We start from the raw sequence: 15,748 nt of genomic DNA on the forward strand, positions 1-15,748 counted from the left end.
AAAAAATAAAACATTAAATTATACGGTATGCATTATTTATTACCAAGTTACGCTTCTTAAATCTAAAATAAAACTTGAACTGGCTTGCAATTTATACGAAAAGATGGCCATTTCTACACACGGTGGCATGTGGGGGGGGGGGGGGGGGGGACCTTTAGTGATTCCAGTATCAGATATTAATTAAATATTGTCAGAAGCGATCCTATTTCTATAAATTACCAACTTATAACATGGAATTGTTACTAGTGTATATCCCGCTTACAGGATACGCACCAACTTTATTTACTAGAATTACCTACGGCAATACATATGCCACGAAATATGAAATACAAACAATTGTATTACAAAAAAAAACATAAAAACATCCACTACGTTTCTCGTCAGAAATCCGATATTTCTGACGAGAAAAAGGAAGCCAGGTGAACCTACAGTTGACTGCACTGCCGTCCGGTACGATTCATTGTTTCAAATCACGTTCTTTTTAAAACTAACCCGCTTAACGTAACTGACTAGACGTAAAAAAATTACCCCTCACACGATGAGTGCATACTATATGAAGCGACGTTATCATAGTTATATGAAAAATATACAAACTGTATTATGGTAAAACTTACACGCTATTCTCGATGATATTTATTTACAAACGGCCATATTGCGCCGCCATTTTGTTATTTATAGCAACAAAAGTCATGTACTTTTCTTGACTACAAATAAAACGGTTAGCACAACTGCTTGGTGTCGTTGGTAAATACATTTTGGCCTAAAACCTGAATGTTTATGAATATATTACTGTGAGAAGATTATTGTTTATTTCGCCATTTGAATTAATCGGAATTTATTTATTTTCATAAAATAATAGTCTATACAGAATGAATACATTGAACATACAAGTATTGAAGTCACGCCCACGTAAAACATTTAATAGTTAACATCTCATTACACGATTTTGGTTACAAAAAAATAATAATAAAATACGCCAGTTTTTGTCTTTCAAAATTACTTATCCTTAAGTATTACAATCAATATCATCCATTTTCTCGGGAATAAATGCAAAAAAGTGTACAAAACAAAATACATCAAATCATAATCACTACTTTTCTTTCACTCATTTAGTTTCGAAAATAAACATGATTCCTTCATATACTTTCATAAAATAAATACATAATAACATTTAATATCTAGTTAGTATATTTTTAACCCGATTGAAAAATCAACACTATCCCGTGCGAATAATCAACATAGATCAATTCTACCTAATTGACCGAAATCAAGTCATTCCACTCGCCTTCTCAGCTTATTTAGAGGGTTAAATTTGTTCGCTACAGTTATAAGTCACTTACGTTACTGGCTTCCTAGAGAAAGTTCTAGAATTCGTCGGTTTTTTGGTCGTAGACGGCGCGCTGCGGGCCGGTGTGGATTTGGGCCTTAAACTAGGTATTTGTGATACTCGGATCCCTATCGCAGACTTTTGCTTAGGCGCGGTCGGCATCTGACTTTGCTTCGGCTGACCTTCGAAAGTGGAACTCCTGATGAGTTTGGGAGGCTCTGTCTTGTCGCTTTCGATCCACACTCTTTTATCTGGCTTGGTCGGTTGTTTTTTAGCTTGTTCAACTTTTTTCCACAGATTAGCTATTTTGCTCTCAACGTCCTTCGTTTTGGAAGACTGGACAGAGTTGACGCTCGAAGTCGAACCCTGTCGGGAGCCTCTCGAGGCCAGTGTTACAGTCTTGCCGCTCTCGTTGCTTTGCAGACTGTGATTCGAAGGAGAATTCTTCATTGCTGGTTCAGGCTTTTTATGTGGGGTTTTTCCTAATGTTTTGGACTGTCCGGCTTTAGGAGCCGTGGGGCGGGAATACCTGCTGAACTGCGGTAATCGAGAGGGTGACGTGTTGGCAGGTTTGGTCGGAGATGTGGGCTTCCCCAGCCTTGGAACGCTGCCTTTTCTATCGGGCACAGGTAAGTCTTTAGGCGGTACAGTGCTCTCTTCTTTAGTAAACGTGCCTTGTCTTTCTAATGGTAAAGGCTTAGCTCCGAGAGGTACCGCGATAGATTTTTGTTGTGCAGTTTTTGTAGGAGACCTGTTGGCTAAAGATTTCTTAGGCGATGTATTAGCACTGGGAGCCTTCGACGCTACGGGAGTCTTGTTTGGGGTTTTGGCACTCGTGTGAGCCTTTATGGGGCTAGTTGGCCCTTTCGATGTATGAGCGACTGTTTTCGTAATTGTTTTAGTAACAGGTGTTGGCTTTTTAGGTGGTGGCGCGGTTCGTCTATAAGGAGACACGTACATAGCCTTCTTTCGCCCTCGAATAGCTTTTGGCGCTTCAGACTCTTTGTCTAACGAGTCGTTGCTGTCTAGACTTTCATCTCGTCGCATCGGTTTTATAATCTTAGGTTTAGGTCTAGGAGTGTCAGGATCAGATTCTGAATGAACCCTATCTTCTGAATTACTATCACCTTCGTAGCTCGCGAAGTCGCTGCTACTAGGATTTTGATTTTTATCACTTTGCAAATTCCTTCTATATGAAGCTGTCATTTCTATATTTTTCAAATTGTTGACGACACAAAAGTCTACCGCAGCAGGACTTTCAATGACAGGTAGGTAATTTCTGAAGCTTTTCGTGTAGGTTTGCATCTGAGCGGAATTCAATTCGCTATCGTCGTCATTGTGCCCGCTGTCTACGTCTCTTGGAAAGACGTCGTCATTAATTTTGTCATCAAGTATTTGTTGATGATTGAGATCATTCGAGGAAAGACTGTCATAACCAGTTGTGGTTTCGACGTTTTCGAAATTAGCGTCTCTAGTGACGAATGTTGGTGATGGCGGGATGTCTTCGCTTAGAGTTCTAGTCCTGAATCTTTCTGCGTCCTCGATCCGCTTCTGCTTCATAGTTTTCTTTGCAGCTAAGCGCTGTCTCAAACTTTCTATACTCGCGTCGGGTTTAGGCTGTGGTTCTGCGAGTACATTATTGATATCGACGGTTTGAGTTTGGTACCTAGCTCTGTCTTCTAGCCGCCTTTGTTTAGCGCTCAATTTTCGTTTCAATTTAGGCTCTGAAGTGGCTGTGACATAGTCATCAGATCGATCGCTTTCTGATTTAGTCCACGTCATGAATTCTTCTTCGACTTCTAGAACAACATCGTTTTCAGTGACACTATCTGTTATGGTGTAAGTTTGATATCTATCTTTAGACACATGCCTCTTTTCTTTGGGCGTCAAATACTTTGGATCACGTCGTCTTTTCGGGGTAGATTCAACACTGCTGAGGTCAGAAGGTAGTGGCGTGCCATTTTCAGAACCTGACGGAATATCAGTAATGATATTTAATGTATTCGACACGCAATCATCAAACACTTCATGCGCGGTCGTCTGCTCAATTTCTAATGTAGATTCAGCCATTTCATCAAACAACGATGGTGGATTAACTTTATCTAAATCTTGGAAAACTGTATTGATGTTCATGCACATGGGCAATTCTTGCACAGGTTGTTTGAAATCAAATACCACTGGGATTCTTTCTCTGATCTCTTCAACTTCTGATACAATACTGGACACAGACACCATACTGCTTTCCATGTCCAAGTGTTCCATTTCCGAAGGAGGTTTGACGTTCTCTAGGAAACTGACGGGGTTGCTATCTAAATGCTCTGAACTGCCTTGGTGCATGGAGTTACTTAATGCCCTTTTGACCATTAGGGCAACAGGCAAAGATTTCTTACGACTGCGTTGAGATTTTTTCGATATTTGGGCGGAAGATTCGTCCCATTGCCCTGATGCACTAAGAGATAATAAGCTACCCAAGTTCGAAGGTGGTCTTACGTTGTCCAAGTCTAAAGAGGTAAGGGACGTTACGCTGTTTTCCATGGCGTATTGTGAAGATTTTAACTGAGCGGCTAAACGGGCGGCTTCTTTTTCTATAGCTGATGATAAAATAGAGTCAAATTTGTGCTCTGCATCATCAACTAGTGACGTAAAACTAGGTTCAGCGACACTATCTAACATTCTATCATCTAACTTCTCATCCGTCAGTTCTGAATGGCTCGGCCCTTCGAGTTTGTTGGTCAAGTCTGGGCGTAAAAACATGTTGGTGCCCTCGCTTTTTTCTAAAAGATCAGGCAATGCCGATGACGGATCAGCTATTTCGCTGCGAATAGACGAAACTAGATGTACCGATCCGCTAAAAGTAGGAAACGTGACGTCATCGGGACAAGTATTATCGTTCCACGTGTCCGTACTTATTCTCGATATATCATCGTATTTGTCTGTGCATTTCAAATCTGTCGGAGTATATTTTATATCTGTATATTCAAGTTTATTTTTATTCTTTCTAGTGAGCGTCGCCACATCATAATTCTTAGGCGGCGAATCTACATCACTCCAGGATCCGTCCATAACATCTGCGTAAGATTCATTTGATCTGTTCAACTCGTCACGAGTTTCAGACTCTAGAGTGGTATTCAAAGATTTCGGCGCGAGACATTCATTGGATCGATCCATTTCGACCGCATCGTTCGATTCGAGCGTCGTATTACCCGAATCGACTGTCGGCAGCTCATTCGACCGATCAAATATAGACTCATTTTGTTGATCATCCACAGATTCGTTCGTCACATCCTGTGGTATGGATTCTACCGTGTCGTTTAGTTCGTGTAGAGCTGAATCATGTTCAGAGCCAGTGTAGCTTGTGTTGCCGCTTGCGTCGCCTGCGCGCACTCCGGCCGCAGACGACGCCGGGACGTTTTTTGCCGCCGCGGCGCCGCGCGCTATCACCTCCTCCAGGATGGCCCGCTCCCGGCAGTACTCCTCGCCCGTCATCCTGTCCAAGGCCCCCTGGCTGGACTTCCTACTTCGACGCTCCTCGGTTCGCCCGCGAGGTTTCTCGTCCCGCTTTTTCGGCTGCGGCTTAGACATACCCATACGGACGGTACGTTCGAAAACTTCTTTGTCCGTCGAGCCAAACGAGTCGTTGCTTAAAGAGCTCAAGGAATTGCTTCGTTCTAACAACCGACGCGGTTCGTCTATCCTCGCTGGCAAGCTCGGAGGGCCGTCGTCGTATCTCAAATAATTCTTGCGCGAATGATGTGCCGAAGACGAAGTTGCGTCGCCGTGATACGAATATGGCGATCTCGACAGCGTTAAACTGCTAAATTCTTGTTCTAAACGCTTCATTTTGTTTGAAGATTTCAGATTATACGCGCCGGAGGCTAAATTTCGTTCGAACTCCGGGTCTTTGATTTTAGGTCTGTGTTGGGCAATTTTGTCGCTTCTATCCAAAGATTTGTGTTGTCTATGATGTCTAGAATGTTCAGTAGGTCTCTCTACTGAGTGCGCTTTGTTTTTGTTGCTCTCTAAAGTGTACTTAGCTCTAGGGTTGACGCTCGAGAGTCCCGCTTTGACGGTCTCCTCGAAGATCTCCCGGTCGGTGGAGCCGAAGGAGTCCAGGCTGAGGGAGCTTTGTGACTCGTTCCGGGCCAGATTGGTGGTGGTAGGGTGTTCTGGTTTCTCTCTCGTGTTTTGAGTTTTTATTGGTAAACGGCTGTCTTGTCTTCGACCTGTAAATTATTCATTTATTTATTTCCACCAATATTACAATGGTAGTAGTACACCTCTTAAAGAACATACTTGGCAAAGAATTCTTATACAACAAAATATAATCTTGACAGTCTTCATTGTAACCAATGTTAAAAAATGGTGAAAGACAAAAATTATTTACTTTCTATATTTATTATTTTGGTATAGAAATTTATTTTAACGTTCATGTTTTAAAGAAATGAAAACACGCATATAAACACGTCTCTATCCCTTAAGGGAAAGACAGACCTAACAGACTTAAAAAGACTGAAAGACCACGTTCAGCTGTATGGCTTAATGATGGAATTGAGATTCAAAACACTATTTTAAAGAGGTGTAGTGTAAGCAAGCAAAGGATATAGACGTGATTATATGTATGTATGTAGTGTAGGCACAGACTACATCTTTCCACTTGCCACAATCCCTGCATACTTATTTCGTTTCATCCACATTCATAACTCTTCATGCAAACTTGTCTATTTAGAGTCAGGATATAATGGTTGTGTATAATTTCGATTTGCTCATCTCTCTGTGTGTGCGTGCGTGTTTGTATGTATGTATGTAAAATAGTTGTGTTGTATGAGCGTGTACGCGTGCATACGCACCGTGCGGCGGCGGGCGCGGCGGCGCGCTGCTGACGCTACTCTTTGGCGGTAATGGCGGCGGCGACCCACACGATCTGATTACAAATATACACATTTTATTACTATAAATAATCACAATGCTTGAATCTCATACGATAGATTTGCTAAAACTATTGTCATTAGGTAGAAAAAAAAACGAGTATCACGCAACTATAATACAAAATCTAAAACAAAAATAAAACATCCTCACAAATCATTTTACAGATACCATTCAAAAATGGTAATCTTAAAGTATTACGATAAAGCACACAATCCTTTATATAAAACTCTAATTGTTTATAGTACGTCGTCTATGAAAAATACATAATAACTTACCTATCTCGCACATTCCTTCCAAACTCATTTGACATCTTGACGGTCTCTGTGGACGAACGCAGATACGGTGGCAAGGAACGCTGAGATGAAAAATAATTATAATTATTATAGTGTCAAAAGTTAAAAGCAAGTTGACTGTAAATCCTACTTCCTCTTGGCTTTAGTCACGGTCGCATCCTCACTCGGAAGTGGAGTTCGGGGTAAGCCTCTGACCATGAATTCTTGACTTAATTTCATAACAAGAACTAAGGCTTTTACTTTATTAATGCCCTAGCCGCTCTGACTTCGCACGGGTAGGATTTTTTACTAGACTTCTGTCAATTTAAAAATTTACTTCAAGCATAGCTTCAAAACATCATCGAAATATACCAGAGAATATACACTTACGTAAACGTTATCATCTCTCGTACTGAATTGGTTGGCGGAAGACGCGTCTGAAGGCGGCCCTTTGTTCTTCACCACCTGGAAATAAGAGAACAACCTTAGAAAAATTACAATTAATCAGAATAGTGTTTTAAACTGGGATTTGAAATCAGAATTTGCAATATAATTTGTTGCGCAACGTTGTGTTGGCTTCATTGCGATTATTTGCGTCAAAATCCAATGCGTTGCAATTCTTTGCGTTGGATTCGTATGAAATAAGTTGCAAGGCAATGCGTCACATTATAAAAAGATCGTTCGACAATGTAGGCCGGGGGTTTCAAATAAAATATAAATAAAATATCTAACAGAGTAAGAAATTCCCTTCAGAAAATCATTGCGATCAGCAAATCTCAATTTTTCAGCAAAAAAGACTACCAAAGCTAGTGCAGTAAGGTTATTATTTTTAGGCTATTAATATATCGAGTTACCTTTTCTAACAACATCACTCCAAGATGGCTACAATGATAGGGGAGAGAAACTCAAAACAAATCATCTATATATATAAAACTCTTCCGTTACTGAGTGACTGACTGACAGACAACGCACAGTCGAAACTACTGGTCGTAGACAGCTGAAATTTGGAATGTAGGTTCCTTGGGATATGTAGGGGAGCACTAAGAAAGGATTTTTGGAAATTCAACCCCCAAGGGGGGGAAAAGGGGTAAAAACGTTTCTATGAAAAATCTTATTCCTTGGGTTTATAAACTTGAAACTTGGCATGAACACGTACATAGGCAAGTAAATATGTTTGACATTATAAGTTTTTTCAAACTACCCTCCAATCGTGATTTAGGGGGTGCGATTGGGTGACTGATTTATTAACGCACAGCCGAAACCGCTCGGTATAGGAGTCTGAGATTTTGAACAGAGGTTCCTTTAGTAACATAAGTGAGCACTAAGAAGGGATTTTTGAAATGTCAACCCCCAAGGGGGGGAAACGGGATAAACTGAGCCGGGGCTGCGGGAAAGTTCTAACGAGATACCGTGGCCCCGGAACGCAAAGGGCAACTGAAGGAACGAGGTGGGTTTTAGTCAGTAAAAGTCTGACACTCCCTTCCGTTCCACCCAGAGCGGGAGAGGTCATTTGATGATTTCCCATCCTTAAAAAAAAAGACTTTGTATGACAACTTTCAGTCGTCTCTTTAACATACATAATAACATACATAATTATGTACATACATGCATAACATTAATAACATCACGCCTTTAAATCCCTATTTTGTGTTAACACTACCCATACAAACAGCTACGAAATTTGTCCGCATCCATTTTCACCTAAATTCTTAACGTTAATGAGATTTACTTTTTATTATCAGGTCAACCTAATAGCCTCACATGTACGTATAACTTCGTAAGAATTTTCTTTCAACTCCTAACCGTTGAGGAGTTGTACCTTCCATCATCAGCTCATTCACATGGGATGATGACTATCAGACGCAAATACTTAAACAGATCTATGAAATTGTCAAAAACGTAATTGCCTGTAAATTTGAGGTTTGCCCTTGATTTCCCTGGAATACCATCATCAGATCCTGACTAGGTAACAACGGGACCAACTTGAAAGTATACTCTACCGAACAAAAAAAGAATCACGTAAATCGGTCCATAAATCTCGGCGTAATCGGTATGCATAAATAAAACACCCGAATTTTATTTTCTATTAACTATCACGAGTTGTCTCGATGCTCGATAGATGGCGTTGGCATCGAGATAGATCGCGCTATGGTTTCGTTACCGTCATTTAGCTAGGTAGCGTAAAATTTTTAATTTATCGTGTAATTTTAGCAGCGCCCCTAGCGGACATACGCGAAACTACATATTACGCACTACAAATATTTTGATTTGAAATTATTATTCGTTTGATTCATTAACTTTTAACTTGACTTATTTAACTTATTTTACTCTCTATTTCAGTTAATTTTTGATTTGTTGATTAGATTTGATATTTTTGATAGTGATAGGTGTCGAAGTGCGAGAAGTCTTAAATATTGGTTAGTAAAAAATACGTATCAGTTGCGGAAAGCAGGATGGCACTAAATAGGATGGGATGGGACAGGATAGGACTGGACGGGGCAGGACGGGACACAACAGGTTGGGACGGGACGGAACAGAACGAGAAGAGACGGGACAAGACGGGAGAAGCCATATGAATTTAAACCAAATATAAACAAAAAACAGCCCCGCACGATACGGGATAAAAAAATGGGTGAAATTTTATATCCTTATAATATAAATACATTTGCGCGGGCGAAGCCGCGGGCAAAAGCTAGTACCATATAACCTATATTAACCTTGGCAATCCCTTTCTTAATATTTCACTCCAAGATGGCGGCTTACCACAAGATGGCGTATGGCATTGGAAAAAACAGACTATAACAAATATATATTACATACCTTAGCAATCCCTTTCTGGATGCATTCTTCTAGCAAATCTCCCGCGTCGCTCAAATTTGAGCTATCGGAACTGTCTTGGTCCTGAAGGGGTACAGGTTCGATCTTGGGCAACACCGGGGCGGATTCTATAGACAGTACGGATAAGTTGGAGTTGCTGCCGGCTTTTGATAAAATGGCGGGCGTGTCTTCGGTGAAGTATATTTTGCACACGTCGCTTGGTGTATGAGTGCCTGGAATTGAGAAAAAATCGATTTAGCATGCAAGACGATATTTACTCAGAAAACAAACTAGAAAAGTAGTAAAACTAAACCGTAATATCTGAACATACCTATTGTTTTAAAATTAAATCCTGAACATTATGTCTTTTAACTTTTGATTTTGTCGGAAATCGAGTTATATATACAGGCGTAAAAAATCGATTTAGCTGGGAATTCCCATGTGTGGGAAAAATCTTTTCTTTACCCAAAATAATTTGGTCGCTAGACATGATTTCATTTGAAACCATTGACAAAAGTAGTGACTGACGTAATTAATCAATAAGTAGGTACTCCAAGTTTGAAACAATTAACAAAAAATCTGAGTTTTCAGCCAGACCAGGATCGATCCCCAGCACCGAGCAATGCTCGGTCACCCAGGTATTAAATGCGCATATAACCTGTATTTTATCTCTGACATTTCGAATCATGTTACAATTATCGAGCGATATATTATTCTTTTGGTCCCCAATGTACTCATAATGTAAGAAAGTAAAAATGAAGACTAACTTTTGAATACATTGTTAGAGTGCATAGACCATTTTTATCTTTAATTTAGGAATCTTCCACAAATACAAGATTCTTTATGAACAAAAAAAGACTACATACCTTTGAATACTGCGTTAGTCGCTTCATTTTGCACTGGTGGTAGAGCCGGATCTCTAATAAAAGAAAAAAAGATTTGGTTAAAATTTTATTTCACCTATAAAAAGACAACACATTTACCAAGAACATAGTGTAAGTTGAAGCTAAATTTTGAGTTGGTTGGTCCATTATCCGACTTCAAATCCGCAAGCAAAACATTAAAAATATTTTAATTACAAGCTTTTACCCGCTGCTTCGCCCGCGTGAATTTAGCGCTATCTACAAAAAGCGACGAATTTAACGCCATCTACATATAAACGACGAAATAGGCACCGCCTACGAAAAGCAACAAATTAAACGCCACCCACATAAAGCGATGTATTTAGCGCCACCTGCAAAAGAATATAGGCTTTTCGCAAATCCCACGGGAACTATATTTGTACCGGGATGAAAGATACCCCATGTCCTTCTCCAGGATATATTCAGTAGAAAACCCAGGAAGTACCCAAACAAAAAAACTTACTTTCGAATTTATAATATTACTTTGATTGTCATAATACCTGTCCATATTCTGTTGTCGGTTGTCACTGGCTGCTTCGTTATTGACAGGCAGCGTTCCCTGCGGTATCTTGCTTGCCAGTTTAATGGATTGCTGTGAAAAAGAAAAAAAAAATATGAAATTGGGCATATGATACACTAGCGACCCGCCTCGGCTTCGCACGGGCAGCATTAATACATGTAAACCTTCCTCTTGAATCACTCTATCTATTAAAAAAAACTGCAACAAAATCCGTCGTGTAGTTTTTAAGATCTAAGCATAAACATACATACAGAGAAACAGACGCGGGAAGCGACGTTTCTTTATACTATGTGGGTATCCCAATTACTGACGTACCTACATTAGTTTGATTGCTAACCGATGTGTTTTATGGCGGGGGGAAAATATAGAAATGACAACTGCACATTCAGGCGAATATGAATTATTATCAATGTCAATCATCTCGCCTGTCAGGTCAAAAAAATCACCAAGGTCAGGTCACCTGAAATCAGGTAGAAAGCGCAGGGTCACCAAATCCAAGATCAACTTAGAAATTGGTACAGACGACAGAAGATAAAAGTATAAGTAGTCTCTGCCTACACCCCTCCAGAAAGAAGTGACGTCAATAAGTGATACCTTGTATCCAATTTTGAAAATAAATCTATTCTATTCTAGTGTGATTTTATGTAATTTCTTTCGAGATTCGAATCCACTCACCCTAGGCTCGTCATCGATGGTAAGGCTGCTTAGACTTGTGGCCGACGAGAACTGCGCAGGAGTGTGTTCCACCACGAAACGAGACGGACGCTCTTCGAACACCGATGGTTCGCATTCGTTTTCTGAAAAAAAAAAACGAGAATTTTAATTATTTATTTATTTATTCATTAGGAATAACAAACAGCTATATTATAAAGACATATTAAAAGTTATTATATGCTTAAGTAGTAACAATATAGCCCACATCGTTATTCACAGATTAGTAAACAATATTTGTATATAAATATGTTATTCATACTATTTTTACTGAATGAATGAATGATACTATTTTTACATTAATATACATATTTTCAGGCATGTAATGTTTATGTGTAATACCTAATTACCTAACATGAACCTCCTTCTTGAATCATCCTAAAAGAACTCGCAACAAAATATGTTAAGTGGTTTTTAAAATTTAAGCATATACAAGGAAAGACAGCGTGAATCGATTTTACTATTGGTCGATGGTTTTGGAAGAAATCGAATAGTAAAACTCCGTTGAACTTGCTTGCATAGATCTATAAATGTAAATACAACGAAAGAAGTATGCAGGGATCGTGGCTAGTGGAAAGATGTAGGCTCTGCCTACTCGTCCAGGAGAGAAAGAGAATTTTATTAACGAATTTTAGCCTCGAAGTGAGTTTGAGACTTGTGTTACGAGATACAAACTCATCGATACTATATTTTATGATAAATACTTATACAGATAAACATCCAAGACCCGAGCCAATCAGAAAAAGTTTTCTCATCATGCCCTGACCGGGATTCGAACCCGGGACCTCCGGTATCACAGACAAGCGTACTACCGCTGAGCCACAGAGGCAATCGAAAAATAAAACCTATATATTGTCAATAGTGAGTTTTCACTACATAGTATAAAACAAAGTCGCTATTTTAGTCTGTTTGTCTGTATGCTTAAATCTTTAAAATTACGCAACGGATTTTGATGCGGTTTATTTGTAACAGGTAGAGTGATTCAAGAGGAAGGTTTTTATGTATAACTAGCTTTTGCCCGCGGCTTCGCCCGCGCAAATGTATTTATATTATAAGGATATAAAATTTCACCCATTTTTTTATCCCGTATCGTGCGGGGCTGTTTTTTGTTTATATTTGGTTTAAATTCATATGGCTTCTCCCGTCTTGTCCCGTCTCTTCTCGTTCTGTTCCGTCCCGTCCCAACCTGTTGTGTCCCGTCCTGCCCCGTCCAGTCCTATCCTGTCCCATCCCATCCTATTTAGTGCCATCCTGCTTTCCGCAACTGATACGTATTTTTTACTAACCAATATTTAAGACTTCTCGCACTTCGACACCTATCACTATCAAAAATATCAAATCTAATCAACAAATCAAAAATTAACTGAAATAGAGAGTAAAATAAGTTAAATAAGTCAAGTTAAAAGTTAATGAATCAAACGAATAATAATTTCAAATCAAAATATTTGTAGTGCGTAATATGTAGTTTCGCGTATGTCCGCTAGGGGCGCTGCTAAAATTACACGATAAATTAAAAATTTTACGCTACCTAGCTAAATGACGGTAACGAAACCATAGCGCGATCTATCTCGATGCCAACGCCATCTATCGAGCATCGAGACAACTCGTGATAGTTAATAGAAAATAAAATTCGGGTGTTTTATTTATGCATACCGATTACGCCGAGATTTATGGACCGATTTACGTGATTCTTTTTTTGTTCGGTAGAGTATACTTTCAAGTTGGTCCCGTTGTTACCTAGTCAGGATCTGATGATGGTATTCCAGGGAAATCAAGGGCAAACCTCAAATTTACAGGCAATTACGTTTTTGACAATTTCATAGATCTGTTTAAGTATTTGCGTCTGATAGTCATCATCCCATGTGAATGAGCTGATGATGGAAGGTACAACTCCTCAACGGTTAGGAGTTGAAAGAAAATTCTTACGAAGTTATACGTACATGTGAGGCTATTAGGTTGACCTGATAATAAAAAGTAAATCTCATTAACGTTAAGAATTTAGGTGAAAATGGATGCGGACAAATTTCGTAGCTGTTTGTATGGGTAGTGTTAACACAAAATAGGGATTTAAAGGCGTGATGTTATTAATGTTATGCATGTATGTACATAATTATGTATGTTATTATGTATGTTAAAGAGACGACTGAAAGTTGTCATACAAAGTCTTTTTTTTTAAGGATGGGAAATCATCAAATGACCTCTCCCGCTCTGGGTGGAACGGAAGGGAGTGTCAGACTTTTACTGACTAAAACCCACCTCGTTCCTTCAGTTGCCCTTTGCGTTCCGGGGCCACGGTATCTCGTTAGAACTTTCCCGCAGCCCCGGCTCAGTTTATCCCGTTTCCCCCCCTTGGGGGTTGACATTTCAAAAATCCCTTCTTAGTGCTCACTTATGTTACTAAAGGAACCTCTGTTCAAAATCTCAGACTCCTATACCGAGCGGTTTCGGCTGTGCGTTAATAAATCAGTCACCCAATCGCACCCCCTAAATCACGATTGGAGGGTAGTTTGAAAAAACTTATAATGTCAAACATATTTACTTGCCTATGTACGTGTTCATGCCAAGTTTCAAGTTTATAAACCCAAGGAATAAGATTTTTCATAGAAACGTTTTTACCCCTTTTCCCCCCCTTGGGGGTTGAATTTCCAAAAATCCTTTCTTAGTGCTCCCCTACATATCCCAAGGAACCTACATTCCAAATTTCAGCTGTCTACGACCAGTAGTTTCGACTGTGCGTTGTCTGTCAGTCAGTCACTCAGTAACGGAAGAGTTTTATATATATAGATAATAACATTTACAATTTTGCACCCGTGCTAAGCCGGGGCGCTTCGCTAGTAAATGATAAAGTGTAGTTACCGTCGTGCGGCGGCGTGGCGGCGGGCCGCGACGCGGGCAGCTCGCACGGCGACAGGCAGCCCGACGGCAGTCGGCTGCAACCAACACGAACTGCATTCGTTTCTAAAGCCCATTTTTACCAGTTTTGCCGTGTGGTTCCCGGCACCAATACAAAAAAAAGAATAGGACCACTCCATCTCTTTCCCATGGATGTCGTAAAAGGCGACTAAGGGATAAGCTCACAAACTTAGGGTCGTTTTTTAAGCGATGGGCTAGCAACCTGTCACTATTTGAATCTATATTCTATCATTACGCCAAAAAGCTGAACGTGGCCATTCCGTCGTTTCAAGACTGTTGGCTCTGTCTACCCCGCAAGGGATATAGACGTGATCATATGTATGTATGTATGTATGTAACTCCTAAGTTTTGAGTGTCACATTCATTCGTTCATTCATTTATTCATATAATCACGTCCATATCCCATGCTGGGTAGACAGAGCCAGCAGTCTTGGAAAGACTGACAGGCCACGATCAGCATAATGATAGAATTGAGATTCGCCCCTGCTTAAGTGTCAGCTAACAAATAAGGTGAGACCTTAAATTTGCCCTCAAACTATGTTTTAACATTTTTTGTAATTTTGAAAATAAAGCTTTTTGCAAAACGTCATTTAACCAGGAAGTGTCCTAACAGCAAACACCTAGCGTGGTGAAAATCAAGTTAGGTATGTATCTGATTTTACGAAGCCCCTTGTTTTAGGTAGTACTTAGTTAGGGATGAGTTTGGGACTCGTTGGTAAAATTACATAGGTTCTGCTTATTTATTTTAAATGAAATCTCTTCCAGCAGACCCGAGATAGAATAGGCTTTATGTACAAACTATTAAAAAATACCAACTAAACATTAAAATAAACAACTTAGTTACACCTACTCATCATATCTACACATGCGCTTTGGAAGCGGTAGTAGTTATAATTAGATTTAAGTGATGTGACGTCAATTAGTGATACCTTGTATCCAATTTTGAAAATAAATCTATTCTATTCTATATGTTAACATATTTTTTTACGTCACATTGATAAAGATATATATTATGTTAAGTGGATATCCTGGTGCTGGTTTACGGGGCGCTGATATCTTTCTCACCTGAACTCTGACACCACAGAACCCTGGTCGTCCTGCTGGGAGCACTCCGGCAGTGAGCCCAGGGAGCTGGACCTGGAGAACATCAGGGGGGTGTCTTCTATGAACCGCTGAGGAGACGTGACGCCTGATTCTTCTGGTGCATGTTCGTGTGGTAAAGTGTCCGTTGCGAAAGTTACTGCTTTTGAGCCTGAAAGTAATTTAAACGGTTTCTAAAGGATACTGGAGAAATGTTACACGTACCTTTTCAATTAAGGAAATTGGAGAAGCCGTAGATATGAAAATATCAATGCATGAA

The 15,748-nt window shown here is 39.8% G+C and overlaps 1 protein-coding gene across 4 annotated transcripts in view; it reads right to left on the reverse strand.

Moving 5' to 3' along the window:
- Positions 1–18: 18 nt before the first annotated feature.
- Positions 19–15,748, reverse strand: part of LOC106136785 (adenomatous polyposis coli protein) — a 54,582-nt gene continuing 38,852 nt past the window's right edge. For all 4 annotated transcript variants that reach the window (XM_060946153.1, XM_060946154.1, XM_060946152.1 and 1 more), the window contains 10 exons: positions 15,454–15,640; positions 14,332–14,405; positions 11,440–11,561; positions 10,745–10,836; positions 10,209–10,261; positions 9,346–9,575; positions 6,916–6,990; positions 6,529–6,608; positions 6,175–6,248; positions 19–5,550 (listed from right to left, as the gene is read on the reverse strand). In XM_060946153.1, coding sequence (XP_060802136.1) covers positions 1,337–5,550; positions 6,175–6,248; positions 6,529–6,608; positions 6,916–6,990; positions 9,346–9,575; positions 10,209–10,261; positions 10,745–10,836; positions 11,440–11,561; positions 14,332–14,405; positions 15,454–15,640 — 5,201 coding nt within the window. In that variant the 3' untranslated portion in view covers positions 19–1,336. The remainder of the gene's footprint in view (positions 5,551–6,174; positions 6,249–6,528; positions 6,609–6,915; positions 6,991–9,345; positions 9,576–10,208; positions 10,262–10,744; positions 10,837–11,439; positions 11,562–14,331; positions 14,406–15,453; positions 15,641–15,748) is intronic.

Source organism: Amyelois transitella, chromosome 10 (genome assembly GCF_032362555.1).
Source record: "Amyelois transitella isolate CPQ chromosome 10, ilAmyTran1.1, whole genome shotgun sequence".
Taxonomy (NCBI): Eukaryota; Metazoa; Arthropoda; class Insecta; order Lepidoptera; family Pyralidae; genus Amyelois; species Amyelois transitella.